General features: G+C 33.5%; 1 protein-coding gene across 4 annotated transcripts in view; it reads left to right on the top strand.

Moving 5' to 3' along the window:
• The first annotated feature begins 8,382 nt into the window (after positions 1-8,382).
• Positions 8,383-13,028, top strand: part of LOC143063959 (programmed cell death 6-interacting protein-like) — a 28,119-nt gene continuing 23,473 nt past the window's right edge. For all 4 annotated transcript variants that reach the window (XM_076236424.1, XM_076236422.1, XM_076236423.1 and 1 more), the window contains exons 1-2: positions 8,383-8,627; positions 9,664-9,718. In XM_076236424.1, the coding sequence (XP_076092539.1) occupies positions 8,425-8,627; positions 9,664-9,718 (258 nt within the window). In that variant the 5' untranslated portion in view covers positions 8,383-8,424. The remainder of the gene's footprint in view (positions 8,628-9,663; positions 9,719-13,028) is intronic.

Raw genomic sequence — 13,028 nt, 5'->3', positions numbered from 1 at the left:
CACCCTCTCAATCCCTTTGAGGATGTTTACTACTCTGTTTCAAGCAGAAAAAAATGAAGGGTCTGTGTGCTTGTTTTGGAGGTACAAGCCATTGAATGTTTTATTTATCCAATTTGTAATAACATGAGCAACACGATGGGTGCCACATGTGGAGTAGGATCTGCTTACCCTTCTGGAGCACCTGAGAACACCTCCAGTTTTTGGTGGAAGTTTGTGTTGCTTAGTCTTTAGTTTTCTATGTTGTGTCTTCTGTACTATTGTCTGTCTGTTTGTCTTTTTATTTTTAGCCATGGCGTTGTCAGTGACAGTTTATTTTCAATCTATGAGTTTGACTATCCCTCTGGTATATTTCATCCCTCTTTTACTAAAATTTTGGGACTTGATGATTAGAACATATAAGAGATAAGAAACAGTTATTGCATTGAATTTTTCTTAACCCACACTTTTTAGCCATTTTTAGCCATGGCGTTGTCAGTTTGTTTTAGATTTATGAGTTTGACTGTCCCTTTGGTATCTTTCGTCCCTCTTTTAGACTGAGAACAATGGCTTATACCCATCTTATATACTTTGTGACACACAGATATGTCCTTGACTAATATATTAAAATATTCAGGGTAGTGATGAAGAATGTTGAATAAGATAGATTAAAGAAAGGAGATTACCATTTGATATTATGGGTGTCCAGTACTTTTTCTTAAGATTTACTTTTTAAACTAAATTGATGCTAAACATGCTTATTTGTTTTTTTGAAGATTGCACTTGTGCAAACAAATGTATCATACATTATGTATTGCAGAATATTTAATCATTTGTAAAATATGTATGCCCCCCCCCTTCCCCCACTATGAGAATCAAATGAACATTCCATTATCTTAAGACCTTCATCTGGAAAATTATGAAATTAATCAACTGAAAACACCAAAACTACAACAAAATCTATTCCAACTTGAAATTCTCCAACTTTTGCTACCAAACTCAAAGAGCAAGCACCCCTGGCTATTAAATACGAAAAATCAACACCATCAGAACAACCGGTGTCAACAACAAATTCAAGATGAATCAAGTGATCATAGGATCAGAATGTTGGAACTCAAATTGTACAAAACATATGACTCCACGACTTGCAATGCAATCTAGAATTTCTTATCCAGTGAAAGTTTCGACACTTATCTTCATCACTTAACAACTATCTTTTTTCTCCAGCATAGTGTAATTTTTCAGTCCATCCACTACACATACATCCCTTGCATGATTATATATAGTTGTCTGTGAATAACCATGCAACGTCTAACTCAACAAACCAACAACTGTGATCTACATTGAACCTACAGTTGTCCAAACACAATTTGTTTCATGAATGTTCAACCAGTTACTCAACCAATGCAAATGGTTGATGCACATCCCATATATCTAATCCACCAACAACATTCTCACAACCATTTACAATATAGATGTCATTAAAGTTCAACCAATCCTATTAAACAACAACTGCATGTACAAGCAAATTGTCAACCATCAAATCTAAATGGCCAACATTTTTGTTTTTAGGTAAAGATTGCATGAAATGCAATCAAAATCTTATGGGACTGACTTGATATCTAAATTTTCCAAGGCTTATCACTACCTTTTTTGATACACAAAAATATAGTGCATTGATCAAAACAATCTATAATCCTATCATGAATATTTCAAGAAATTTATGGGTGTAATATATATGCTTAGATATTCAAGGCACAAATTATTGTACACTTGTCAAGAAAATTACATAACTTTTGCAAGGTGCAGGAATCTAATATCTTTTCTAAAATGATTTCATTGTTAACATCACCTTTAAACATTTGGAGTTATCTTCCTTTGTCTAGAATTGCTGTTAAATCAACTGCAACCAATGCATTATAATTAATTTTACTTCCCACTTATAAATTGAAGAAATCTTTTCCGTTCAGTGCTTACAAGCACTTTGATTCTTAAATAACATCGACTGTATCCCCTTGATTTACATGTTTTCCTATATTGCTCGTTTTGCTCACATAATATTGCTGTAAATATCATGGAAATGCATGTGACTGCCGTCATACACCATTTTCTACATCAGAAATGCCTATACAAAGTCAGGAATATGACAGTTGTTATCCATTCGTTTGATGTGTATTAGCTTTTGATATTGCTATTTGTTCAAGGACTTTTTGTTATGAATTTCTTGGAGTTCAGTATTTTTATGCCCCACCTACAATAGTAGAGGGGCAATATGGTTTCTGGTCTGCATCCGTTCGTCCGTCCGTTCGTTCGTCCCGCTTCAGGTTAAAGTTTTTGGTCAAAGTAGTTTTTGATGAAGTTGAAGTCCAATAAACTTTAAACTTAGTACACATATTCCCCATGATATGATCTTTCTTATTTTAATGCCAAATTAAAGTTTTGAACCCAATTTCACGGTCCACTGAACATAGAAAATGATAGTGCAAAGTTCAGGTTAAAGTTTTTGGTCAAGGTAGTTTTTGATGAAGTTGAAGTCCAATCAACTTGAAACTTAGTACACATGTTCCCTATGATATGATCTTTCTAATCTAAATGCCAAATTAAAGTTTTGATCACAATTTCACGGTCCACTGAACATGGAAAATGATAGTGCGAGTGGGGCATCCGTGTACTATGGACACATTCTTGTTGTTATTTCACTTTATACTGCAACCTATACCTGCTATGTTAAATCATTTGTTTCAATTGAACTCTTATTCCCAATTCATTTCATATGGTGCCCATTCATCTGAAACTCAGCAAAAAACAGCAAGAAATCAGCATGAATCACGTGATGTCCACATGATACCCGTATTCTGAACACACAATTTATCAACCATCGACTATGGCACTGGCAACAGTTAATCATTCAAGAAATCAGAGTAAGATTTCATGTATACCTTCACCAAACAAAGAAGCCTGCAGTGTTGGATCCAGAAGTTTTCATTAAGGGGAAGAGGGCCCTCTCCAATGATACCCAAAATAATCTACCTAGTTTTCCCACATAAGGAAAGTATCAAGTTAATGGTCAAAACGATTCTCCAACAAATTAGAGAAAGGAAACATTCGTATCATGGTAATAAACAAATATGCCAAAAATAGATCAAAATTAAAAAACTCTAAAGGTTGAGCGTCTAGATATAAAAAAAAAAATCCTTTTAAATATGTAAACATCTTGCCTGAAGATCTCAATGGAACGCTACTTCCATCAAGAATGAAAAAGCATGATAGAGTTTAAACACTTTATCCAAGAGGTTCAATTTGTTTATCCTGATAAAGGAAATCAACCAACCTTTTTTTCATATAATTTAAAAAATGGCTCTTCACAGATCTACAATATACTTTCAATATACTAGGGTCTTTGCATCGGAACTAAACACATTTATTTAAAAAAAAACAGTTGTTGGCATGACACGGGTTGTGTTCTTCTCATATAAATGATATATGTTATGATGGTATGATACTAAACCCCTAACGGGAGGGATTGTGTCTGATATGCATATGATGAAGACATAATCTTTCAATCAGTTAAATTGAAGTCTGGAGCTGGCATGTCAGTTAACTGCTAGTAGTCTGTTGCTATTTATGTATTATTGTCATTTTGTTTATTTTCTTTTGTTACATCTTCTGACATCAGACTCGCACTTCTCTTGAACTGAATTTTAATGTGCGTATTGTTATGCATTTACATTGGCTAGAGGTATTTTTGTGCCTGCCCCAAGTTAGGAGCCTCTGGCCTTTGTTGGTCTTGTATAATTTTAGTTTCTTGTGTATAATTTGGAGTTTAGTATGACGTTCTTTATCACTGAACTAGTATATATAATTATTTAGGGGCCAGCTGAAGGACACCTCCGGGTGCGGGAATTTCTCGCTGCATTGAAGACCTATTAGTGACCTTCTGCTGTTGTCTGTTCTATGGTCGGGTTGTTGTCTCTTTGAAACATTCCCCATTTCCATTCTCAATTTTATTTCAACCATGAACCATATATCTTAAAAATGAGAAATTTTGACATAAATCCTATGACAGTTCATCTTCACACTGTGTTGCAATCTAAAAATCAACATCATTATTCCTCTCCGACACGCAATGAAAACCAATCAACAATAAAGGAAACCCCAAATTTATTGGAGAAAAAAAGAGATGATTAGAATTATATGGGTATTTTTTTAAAGAGTTACAACAGAATGAACTACGAAAAAAGAAAATCAATATGCAAATTGACAGTATATCAAATTGTCTCATAAATACCGAAATTTGGTGTATCCAACCTAACTTAAGGACAAAATGGAAAGCTTCACTAGAAGTTTTAGAAATATCAAGAGACTTCTGAACTAGCCTGTATACTACATCGTTCGATATAGTCAAACAATCGGGTCGCCATTTACAACTGGAATTGAAGGTAAAAAGAGGAAATTCAGATAATCTCAACATGCAAAACAATATATCAACAGGAACCCCGCTCATAGCCAAATCATGAATATTTCAGGATCACAGATCTATATATAAACTAATTAGGAGAAACCAAATAGGGTTGAGTTGATGAAAATACCTTTCTTTTTTCACCTTTAGATTAAACTTTAAAGGAAAGCTTTTTGCAATCCACTATGAGATTTGAGTGCACCAAAACCATCACAATACGATAAGCTCTCCGTTAATATGTGCAAAATTCGTCAACAGTATAGCAACTCTTTTCAGACTAATACCTACAAATTACTCACAACCCTCCAATATTTCAAAAGCTATTGTTGAACTAAACTTAGTGCAGAACTAAAAGAAATAGCACCGTATAAATAATTGAACAAATTTTCAAAAAGATTTTGAATCCTAATACCTTCAAACGTGGAATTGTATACCCTGTATTAAAAAAGACAACGGTTTTACTTCTGTGAACAGCTACCTACCCAGCAATTTTAAAGGGAAGGTATTCAAATATTACATAGTACCAGAAATCAATCAAAATGGAAGTCACACTTCTTAACTTCAAAACATCTAAATAAACCAAAAATAAAAAAAAAAAAAAACCATACAAGACTAACTAACAAACAAAGCCGACCAGCGGTTCCTGACTTTGGACAAGCGAGAAAAAAAATGCGGCGGGGGTGAACGTGTTTTGTGAGATCTCAATTGTCCAGTAAACCATGAAAAAGATCAAGTTCAGACCATAATCTGCTAGATAAACGTATACCTTACAATTATTCCCTACACCAACTACAGCTGATCTACCTCTTATAGTATCTAAGAAATACTGGAGTATTATTGCTGTTCATGAGGCCCAATCTCTTATTTTTTATTATCTTCGCCAATGTTAGTTTTCCACGATAATGAAAACTGTGACCGTCATTTATTCATCCTTTTTTCCTGTAATCTCGAGCCTGCAATACCCTTAAATCACAACCAAATAAGACCGAACTTGACAGATGTGTTCCAGAAGCAAACGTACTTCAAACTTTTTGATACATCAAATATGGCGAACAACGCCAGATAATGGTGATGACCAAAAGTCTGTATCTTTTAAAAGAACTTCTTGCATAAGTAACGTATATATATACTTTATTCTGATAAACCACTGAAAATACAAAGGTACAAAGAAGAACATAGACATAATTTACAATATTACAAAGGTACATATGTTCATGAGTAAATAAACAATACAATAGAAATACATAAATATGTTTACATGTTAAAAATGTGCAGTGAAGACCTTAACATATGGCAGAGGAGGGAGAAGATTAATTATGAGAATCATGCATTTCATCGTTTGTAACTCTACTAAAATTGCACAAATTTCTAAGCTTAGACTGTTTAGATTTATTCATAAGTTCATTAGATTCGTATCGGAAGCAGGCGCGTAGCTCCCTATACGCCAACACGCAGTTGCGTGCACATCAATTCGGCATGAAAAAAAAAATAATGGTAAAATAAAAATTTATAAATTAAATGTTTAAAGGAAACACATATATTTAATCGCTTTCTTAAATGATGTAATGTCATTAAATAGCGGCATTTTGGTTTCAAAATTAAAGTTTAATTGGAGATGAAAAGATTAACAGTAATTTGCATCTATTACAAGATTTGAATTTGTTATACTCTAGTAGTTTCGGGACACATTTTACAGAGTACGGTTTAACTGTTTGGAATGCGATGTACAAATTGACATTAGAATTATCAGTACCCTTCAATATTGTTGAAAATATGCCGAGGCGATGTGTTCGACAGACTACCAGAGTCAATCCCCCCAGCAAACACGCCAAAACAGTATTGGAAAGTCGCATTATATTTTGCGTAGACCACATGATAATGGAACTGGAGTGGCGTCTGATATCATCAGAAAATCGCTTCTTTGCGCATTATCTGCTTCCTCGTGTTGTCGGTAATACAACAAACAAACGAACAAATCGCTGCATTGTTTGAGACATAAAAAACTGGCCTCGCATATAATTTGTCAAATTCAATCGAGAGGTCGCTCGATGGCGAACACGAGTGATACCGCGGAGAGATCGTTCAATGTTCTACATTTGTTGAAAACATATGTATGATTAACCATGAACAACTACAGCTAGGTTATCATTGCTAGCATTACTGCATTATATTACGGGATTCCAGTGTGAATATTGACAAAGTAAGAGAGACGTTCATTTCTGCTAAGACCCGAAGAGCGGATTTTGGACAATTTTGAGTAAATTCTGTATCACAAAAATGTGTTGCCTGCATATTCAATTAACCATGCTTTACTTTATTCAGAAGTCAAGATTTCTAAATAGTTTTGCATTTATGAATTGATAAATAAGTCCTATTTACATCACTACATGTAGCTCCTCTTTTAACCGTCCTCTGACCGAAAACTGAAAAAAAAAATCTGCATAAAAGGGTCCCCAAATTTTTTCGCATCGCTTCGCTCGGCGGTAGTTGCTTGCAGATCGTTTCTTTCTAGCTACGCCCCTGGGAAGGGTAAAAATAAGAAATAAAATCTTCATAAGGAACTAGTCATTTACTTTCATTTGGGAGGGGGGACAATGGAATTTCTTTTCATATCATTTCTCCATACTTTTATAGCAAGAAACGTTCAATAAAATATTACATCACAAGGGAATCTAGAGGTAAAAGTGAGAGAAGTTGTATGTGACTTCAGTAAAATTTATTTTGATATGTATAAATCGAGGGATGTGGTATAATTGTATATGACCTTGAAGGCTTCGACAGTGATTAAATTAAATAGTAGTAAGTAATTACAGGCCACCGTACAGCCTTCAACAACGAGAAAAACGCATACTGCATAGTCAGCTTTCAAGGGAAAAGGACCGACATGAAACATGCTAAAAAAACAACAACAAAAAAAAACCCCGAGAAAACAGTCTTATCTATAACAAAACAATTTACAAAGAACCGTCAAATACATGTAGGAGCAAAACTGAACTTCACTTGAGGAAAACCACTGTCACTACAGGCTCCTGACTGAGACCATCGCGTGACATAAGCTCCTGACTTGAGACATTCACATAACGAATATGGCAGGGTAAAACGTGTGTGATCGCTCAACCCTCCCATAAGCTGTGACATCCGTGTTATAGTGCAATATATAAAGAACAAACTGTAAAATCAAATTGCAATTTGCAACTCAAAATATCGACAAGAGGCACTGAAACATTAAACACACTAGAAAGCATCGAAAAAAAGAGTAATCATAGTTACTGTAAGCTATGCGCTTCCGAAGTTAAATTTAGACTGGCAGTTACATCATGTACATAGTTTTAATTGTACATATACAGAGACCGTTTTAACATGTAAAATGTAAGTCAACAATATCTTCATGAAGTAGTCATAAGAAAAAACCAAAAAAATATGTCAGTACATAAAATTGAGAATGGAAATGGGGAATGTGCCAAAGAGACACCAACCCGACCATAGAAAAAAAAAAAAAAAAACAACAGCAGCATCAACATTAGATAATAATAACTCTTGGAAGATGTTGAAACAATTATAAGAGTTGAGTTTTTAGATTTGAGCCGATCTCGAGCGTAGCGAGCCGAAAAATTCTTTTGTGCCAAATTTTTTTAAAGTACTGAAAATAAGACACTCCCTTGCATAACCTAATTTGGTCAAGGCCTCACCACTTAATTCGGACCCCTCCCGAGTCCCCTTTTTCCCATGACCAGTCCCTATAACTTTCAGATAAAAATTGAAATAATGTAGAAAATGTTCAGAAAGTAGAAAATCGTAAGAAAAATTGTTATTTTCTTTCAAAATGCATTAATCACTGTTTTATAACATTTTGGACACGTCTCTGATGTGGTTTTATATTAAAAGGTGATCTCATTTCAACGAGCACCTTACTCATTTTGACGTCAATCCGTGTTTCTATTTATAGTTATGAACCATGTGACCAAACAGAAAATACTTCGAAGTTCAAGATGGCGACGTTTTTGGCTGTTCCTCTGAAACAGACCCAAGAAGTTGAATTAATCAAGCCTATGAGAAGTTTCATTCAAAATACATTTAGCCAAGCAGACCCGGATGATTACAACAAAGCTCTCAATGAATTTAGTAAATTAAGAAATCTTATGATTGCAAAATCTGTCGATAAACACGACAGCGCGCTAGAAATTTTGTATCGGTAAGATATTATTATTTTCGATTGAGAATTAATAATACTAAATTCATTACAGCCTTCTTTTTCTGATTATCGATATGTTCAAATATTATATATGGTGCTACTCCTGCATGTCATGTGCACAGTGTCTGTCTATTAGTATTATGGCTATTTCCTGTTTTTATGTTGCACTGCCACTGGAGCACAAATTCATAAATACACATATGAAGGAATGTCTTTAATTTAAATAATGGATAATTTTACGAAATAGATATAAACAAATATTTGGCCTGATGACAAGTGTTTGCTGTATTATAACAGATAAGTGCAGTGCAAAGAGGTATTATGACTGTATGTGTCTTCTTACTGTGCCTTGATTTCCTGTAAAACTCCAAAAATCTCAACAAGAACCACAGAAAAGATAGATACTACCCCCATCCACAACCAAAATAAAAAATGGTTGCTCAGATTTTCCTGAAAACTCACCAAGAACCGGTTTATTTATCAAGAATGCTCCGACTTTATATAGTATATATGTGGTATGAGTGCTTATGACTTTCAGTAGACAACTTTGGAGTTTGATGAATTTCGGTCAAAAACTTTGGTTTCCGTGAACATCATTTGTGCATTTATGGGCATCGTCACTTCTGTTCCCAAGTTCATCAAGTAGTCAGAAAACTATGCTGCTATATTGCACAGAATTTTTGGCAAATTGATAATCAGCACTGCTGTCATTAGGGAATATTGTGATTAAGTACCTACAGAATAAATATAATTTCTAGTCTATCCTGCACAATGACGATCACTTAAACGCTTGATGAACGTTAATAGTGCAGAGATACAGGTGATCCCTCTATCTGGTAAATGACGTCAGAAAGGTGTGCATAATTGACAAGTTTTTTTCCAATGTTGGACAAACTTGAAAGTGGTCTAATGAGACAACTTTCCATCCAGGTCACAATGTCAATGTGTAAAAAATTAACAATTATAGGTCAAAGTCAAATAATATACATGTAACTACTTATTACGCTTAAATAATATTGTATTTACTGTATTGTAGGTATTATGACCAAGTTGTTGCAATCGAAAACAAATTACCAATTGCAGAAAATCAGGTGAGGATTTATAAAAATGTAAAAACTACACATTCTGTATTGCTTGTCCCATGTCAGGAGCCTGTTATTCAGTTCTTGTAGTTGTATTGCTATACATCATATTTCATTGTTAAGTACATGAATCAGGCCATTTCTTGTTTGAATTAATTTACATTTTTCATTTCAAGGTCTAATGACTTTAAAATTTTGCTAAGTTATTTTGTAAATAGTTTGTGATTAGGTCAATTCAAGGGGAACTAGTTAGGGTAGTTAAATGTTAACCGGTATTCAGTTGTATAAATATTTGCCCATCTTGTTACCATGGGGAATATTTGGCCCGCCCTTTTCAGTCATGGTCTATTGACCTAGAAACTTTTGCTTGGTTTACATGGATTGGTTTGTGATTAGATTAACATTTGCATAATCAAAATTACAAAAGGGCGAGACATATCTCTGTGATAACAGTTCATTTAAGTTTTAATGCTAATAGATACATTGTATTCTATTAGTACTGAAGTGTTTGAAATGAAGCAAAATATTTTTGGGATACGATTGCTTTCAAGCAATCTGTAGACTTATACCATTGACTCATGGCCATGCCCTCACGTCAACCGTTTTATTCTAAACATTAAGGAAATCTAAGATTCTCATGATTGTCTTGCTTTAAAAGGTAAAAACAAACAAAAGGATTGAACTTAAACAACTTTCCTATAATGTTCTTCTCATAATCTTCATGTTTGATATTTCCCTTGACATATGTACATGTTTTTAACAACAAGGAAAATCAGAATTAAGCAGTATTTATATTGAGTGTTTTTTTAATTTAGAAACACGTCAGAGGGAATTCCCCAGTTTTGATAAAATGCGAGAGTTCTCGTAATTCCGATAAATCTATTTCTGTCATATAAAAACTGAAGTGGAGTTTTTCTTAAATGTCACCGTTATGAAACTGATATTTGATATTGTACTCTCATAAAGAATTGGAGAACCATCTAGGTCGTTTATTTATCATTTAATAAACGTTCTTGCCCCAAATCACAAGTCTAGGGTTTGTTTATGTAATTATGTGCATGCGTATAGTTTTCCTGACTTCAAGGGGTATCAGATTGAATGGTTGCTCTGGATTCCCCACTCCATTGATTTGAAACTCATGGGATCCTTTCTATGTCTGTCTGCTATTGAGGGTTATTGTTGTTGCATAATTTTAAATCATATGCATCATTTAAATTAAAATAAATGTAGTCCACATCATAAAGTTGTAACTACAACACCCCTTCAGCAGAAATGGAGTCTTCCATATTATTGTCTTGCGTTGTCTCCCTTCCGTAAGTAACTTCCGTCAAAATCAAAATATGATACAACACGTGGGAAAAATTAACTCGTTAGATGTCGATAAACTTTGTATTATATTAAAAATGATCGCAATTTAAACAGGAGTGTATACGGAAAGGAGTCACCCTTCCCTAGATTTTCCATCAAAACATGATGGAATTTTGTGATGGAACAAATGCCATCATCTTGATGGAGTATTGGAACAGCTTTCCATCAACTTTCCATCAATGATGGAAAATGGTTGATGGAAATTTTTTGATGGAATTTGTAATCATGATGGTGGAAAACTGATGGCATAATTTCCATCTGATGGATAATTGATGGTATTTTTGCCATCTGATGGATAATTGATGGAACATTTTAACTGATGGAATATTTTCCATTACATGTAATATGCATGGAAACTTGATGGAGAATTGACCATCAGATGGAATTTGAAAATCTTTCCATATATGGCATTTTCTGTGATGTCATAAAACAATATTTGTTCTCTGTCGTCTATAGGTAGTCCAGTTACATGTGTGTATATTTTAGTTCAGTGTCCCATTGGAATCTCTGTCCTTAAAGTTGAATTAGTTGATGGCAAATTCTGCAAAATAAAAATAAAAGAATCTAGCATATTATAAACATGATAAATTAGAATAAGTTAACATTGTAAAGACATAAAGTAAGGTTATTAGTTACTTGTCATTTGTGGATATATAAATGTATAATTGTCAGTCATACCACAGATCTCTAATTTTATAGCAAAATTATTTTATTGGAATTAAGTACTAAATAATTTTATAAAAAAAATAATGTTTTAAAATGATACAAAATATGATTCCTGTCGTACACAATTGTATGATATGTATATTCACATTTTTTGTGTCATTTGGTCTTTTGTTGATAGTTGTCTCACTGGCAATTATACCATGTATACCACATCTTCTTGATTAATAATTTCTATAAATCTATGGTCTAGTTTTTTTCTCTTGACTCTGAAAAGCTAATAAAACATTTTAAATGTCACTTAACTTTGAACTAAAAGAGCATGCACATATATTCAAAATGGTGGAAATTCTAATACATTGTACTTACCAAAAGATTTAATCCAGAACATGTGTACACTCTAATCTTCCTAAATCCAAGAGACAATTATGTCATCAGAAGAATACATCTGCACTATTCAATCCCAGTCAATAGAATTAATAAGAACCTTTTGATCTAAATCCATTGTAAAATTCATAATTTGTTAATGACAGAAGACATATTTGCTTCTTGTCTGCATGTTCATGAATGTTCAAATTTGAATTTGTTGATTTGTTGAGGTTGTGTAGGGTCTTGTGACAATTTGATTTCTTTGAAATGTGCCCCTAATAAATACTGTTAATTATCTAAATCTTGAATAATTGATATAAATTATATAAAAAATATGTATTTATAGTTTGTAGTTTATCTTTATGTTATACGTTAGAGATATTGCAGAAGAATGCATAAAAACATGTGCTCTCCTCATTGGGCTTCAAACTCTGTGTTCATTTATGATGTCACATCCTGTACACAAAGGTTAAAGGAAAACAGATTGGCACCTGACACCTGTGATGGAAAAAATTTCTAAGTTTTTTCCATCAAGAAAAATGACAGAGTCCAAATACCATCCCTCTTTCCATCAAAGAAAATGTTTAAGTCCAAATTCCATCAAAATTCTTTCATTTCCATCCTATTTACCATCAGATAGAATAAGTGCCATCATATTTTCCATCAGGGGTAAAAATGCCATCCAATTTTCCATCAAAGGGTAAAAATGTCATCCAATTTTCCATCAGGGGTTAAAGATTCCATCAAATTTTCCATCAAAAGAATGATGATGGAAAAAATATTTCTAATTTCCATCATCCTTTGATGGATATTTTTGGTTTGGGATGGAATTCCATCAAGTACCATCAAATTTCCATCAATTGTCCATCAAGTGTTGATGGAAAATGAAGAAATTGATGGAAGATCTAGGGAAGGGAAT

The sequence above is a fragment of the Mytilus galloprovincialis genome, chromosome 2 (genome assembly GCF_965363235.1).
Source record: "Mytilus galloprovincialis chromosome 2, xbMytGall1.hap1.1, whole genome shotgun sequence".
In the NCBI taxonomy this organism is placed as follows: domain Eukaryota; kingdom Metazoa; phylum Mollusca; class Bivalvia; order Mytilida; family Mytilidae; genus Mytilus; species Mytilus galloprovincialis.
This window is presented reverse-complemented; position numbering and strand designations above follow the sequence as displayed.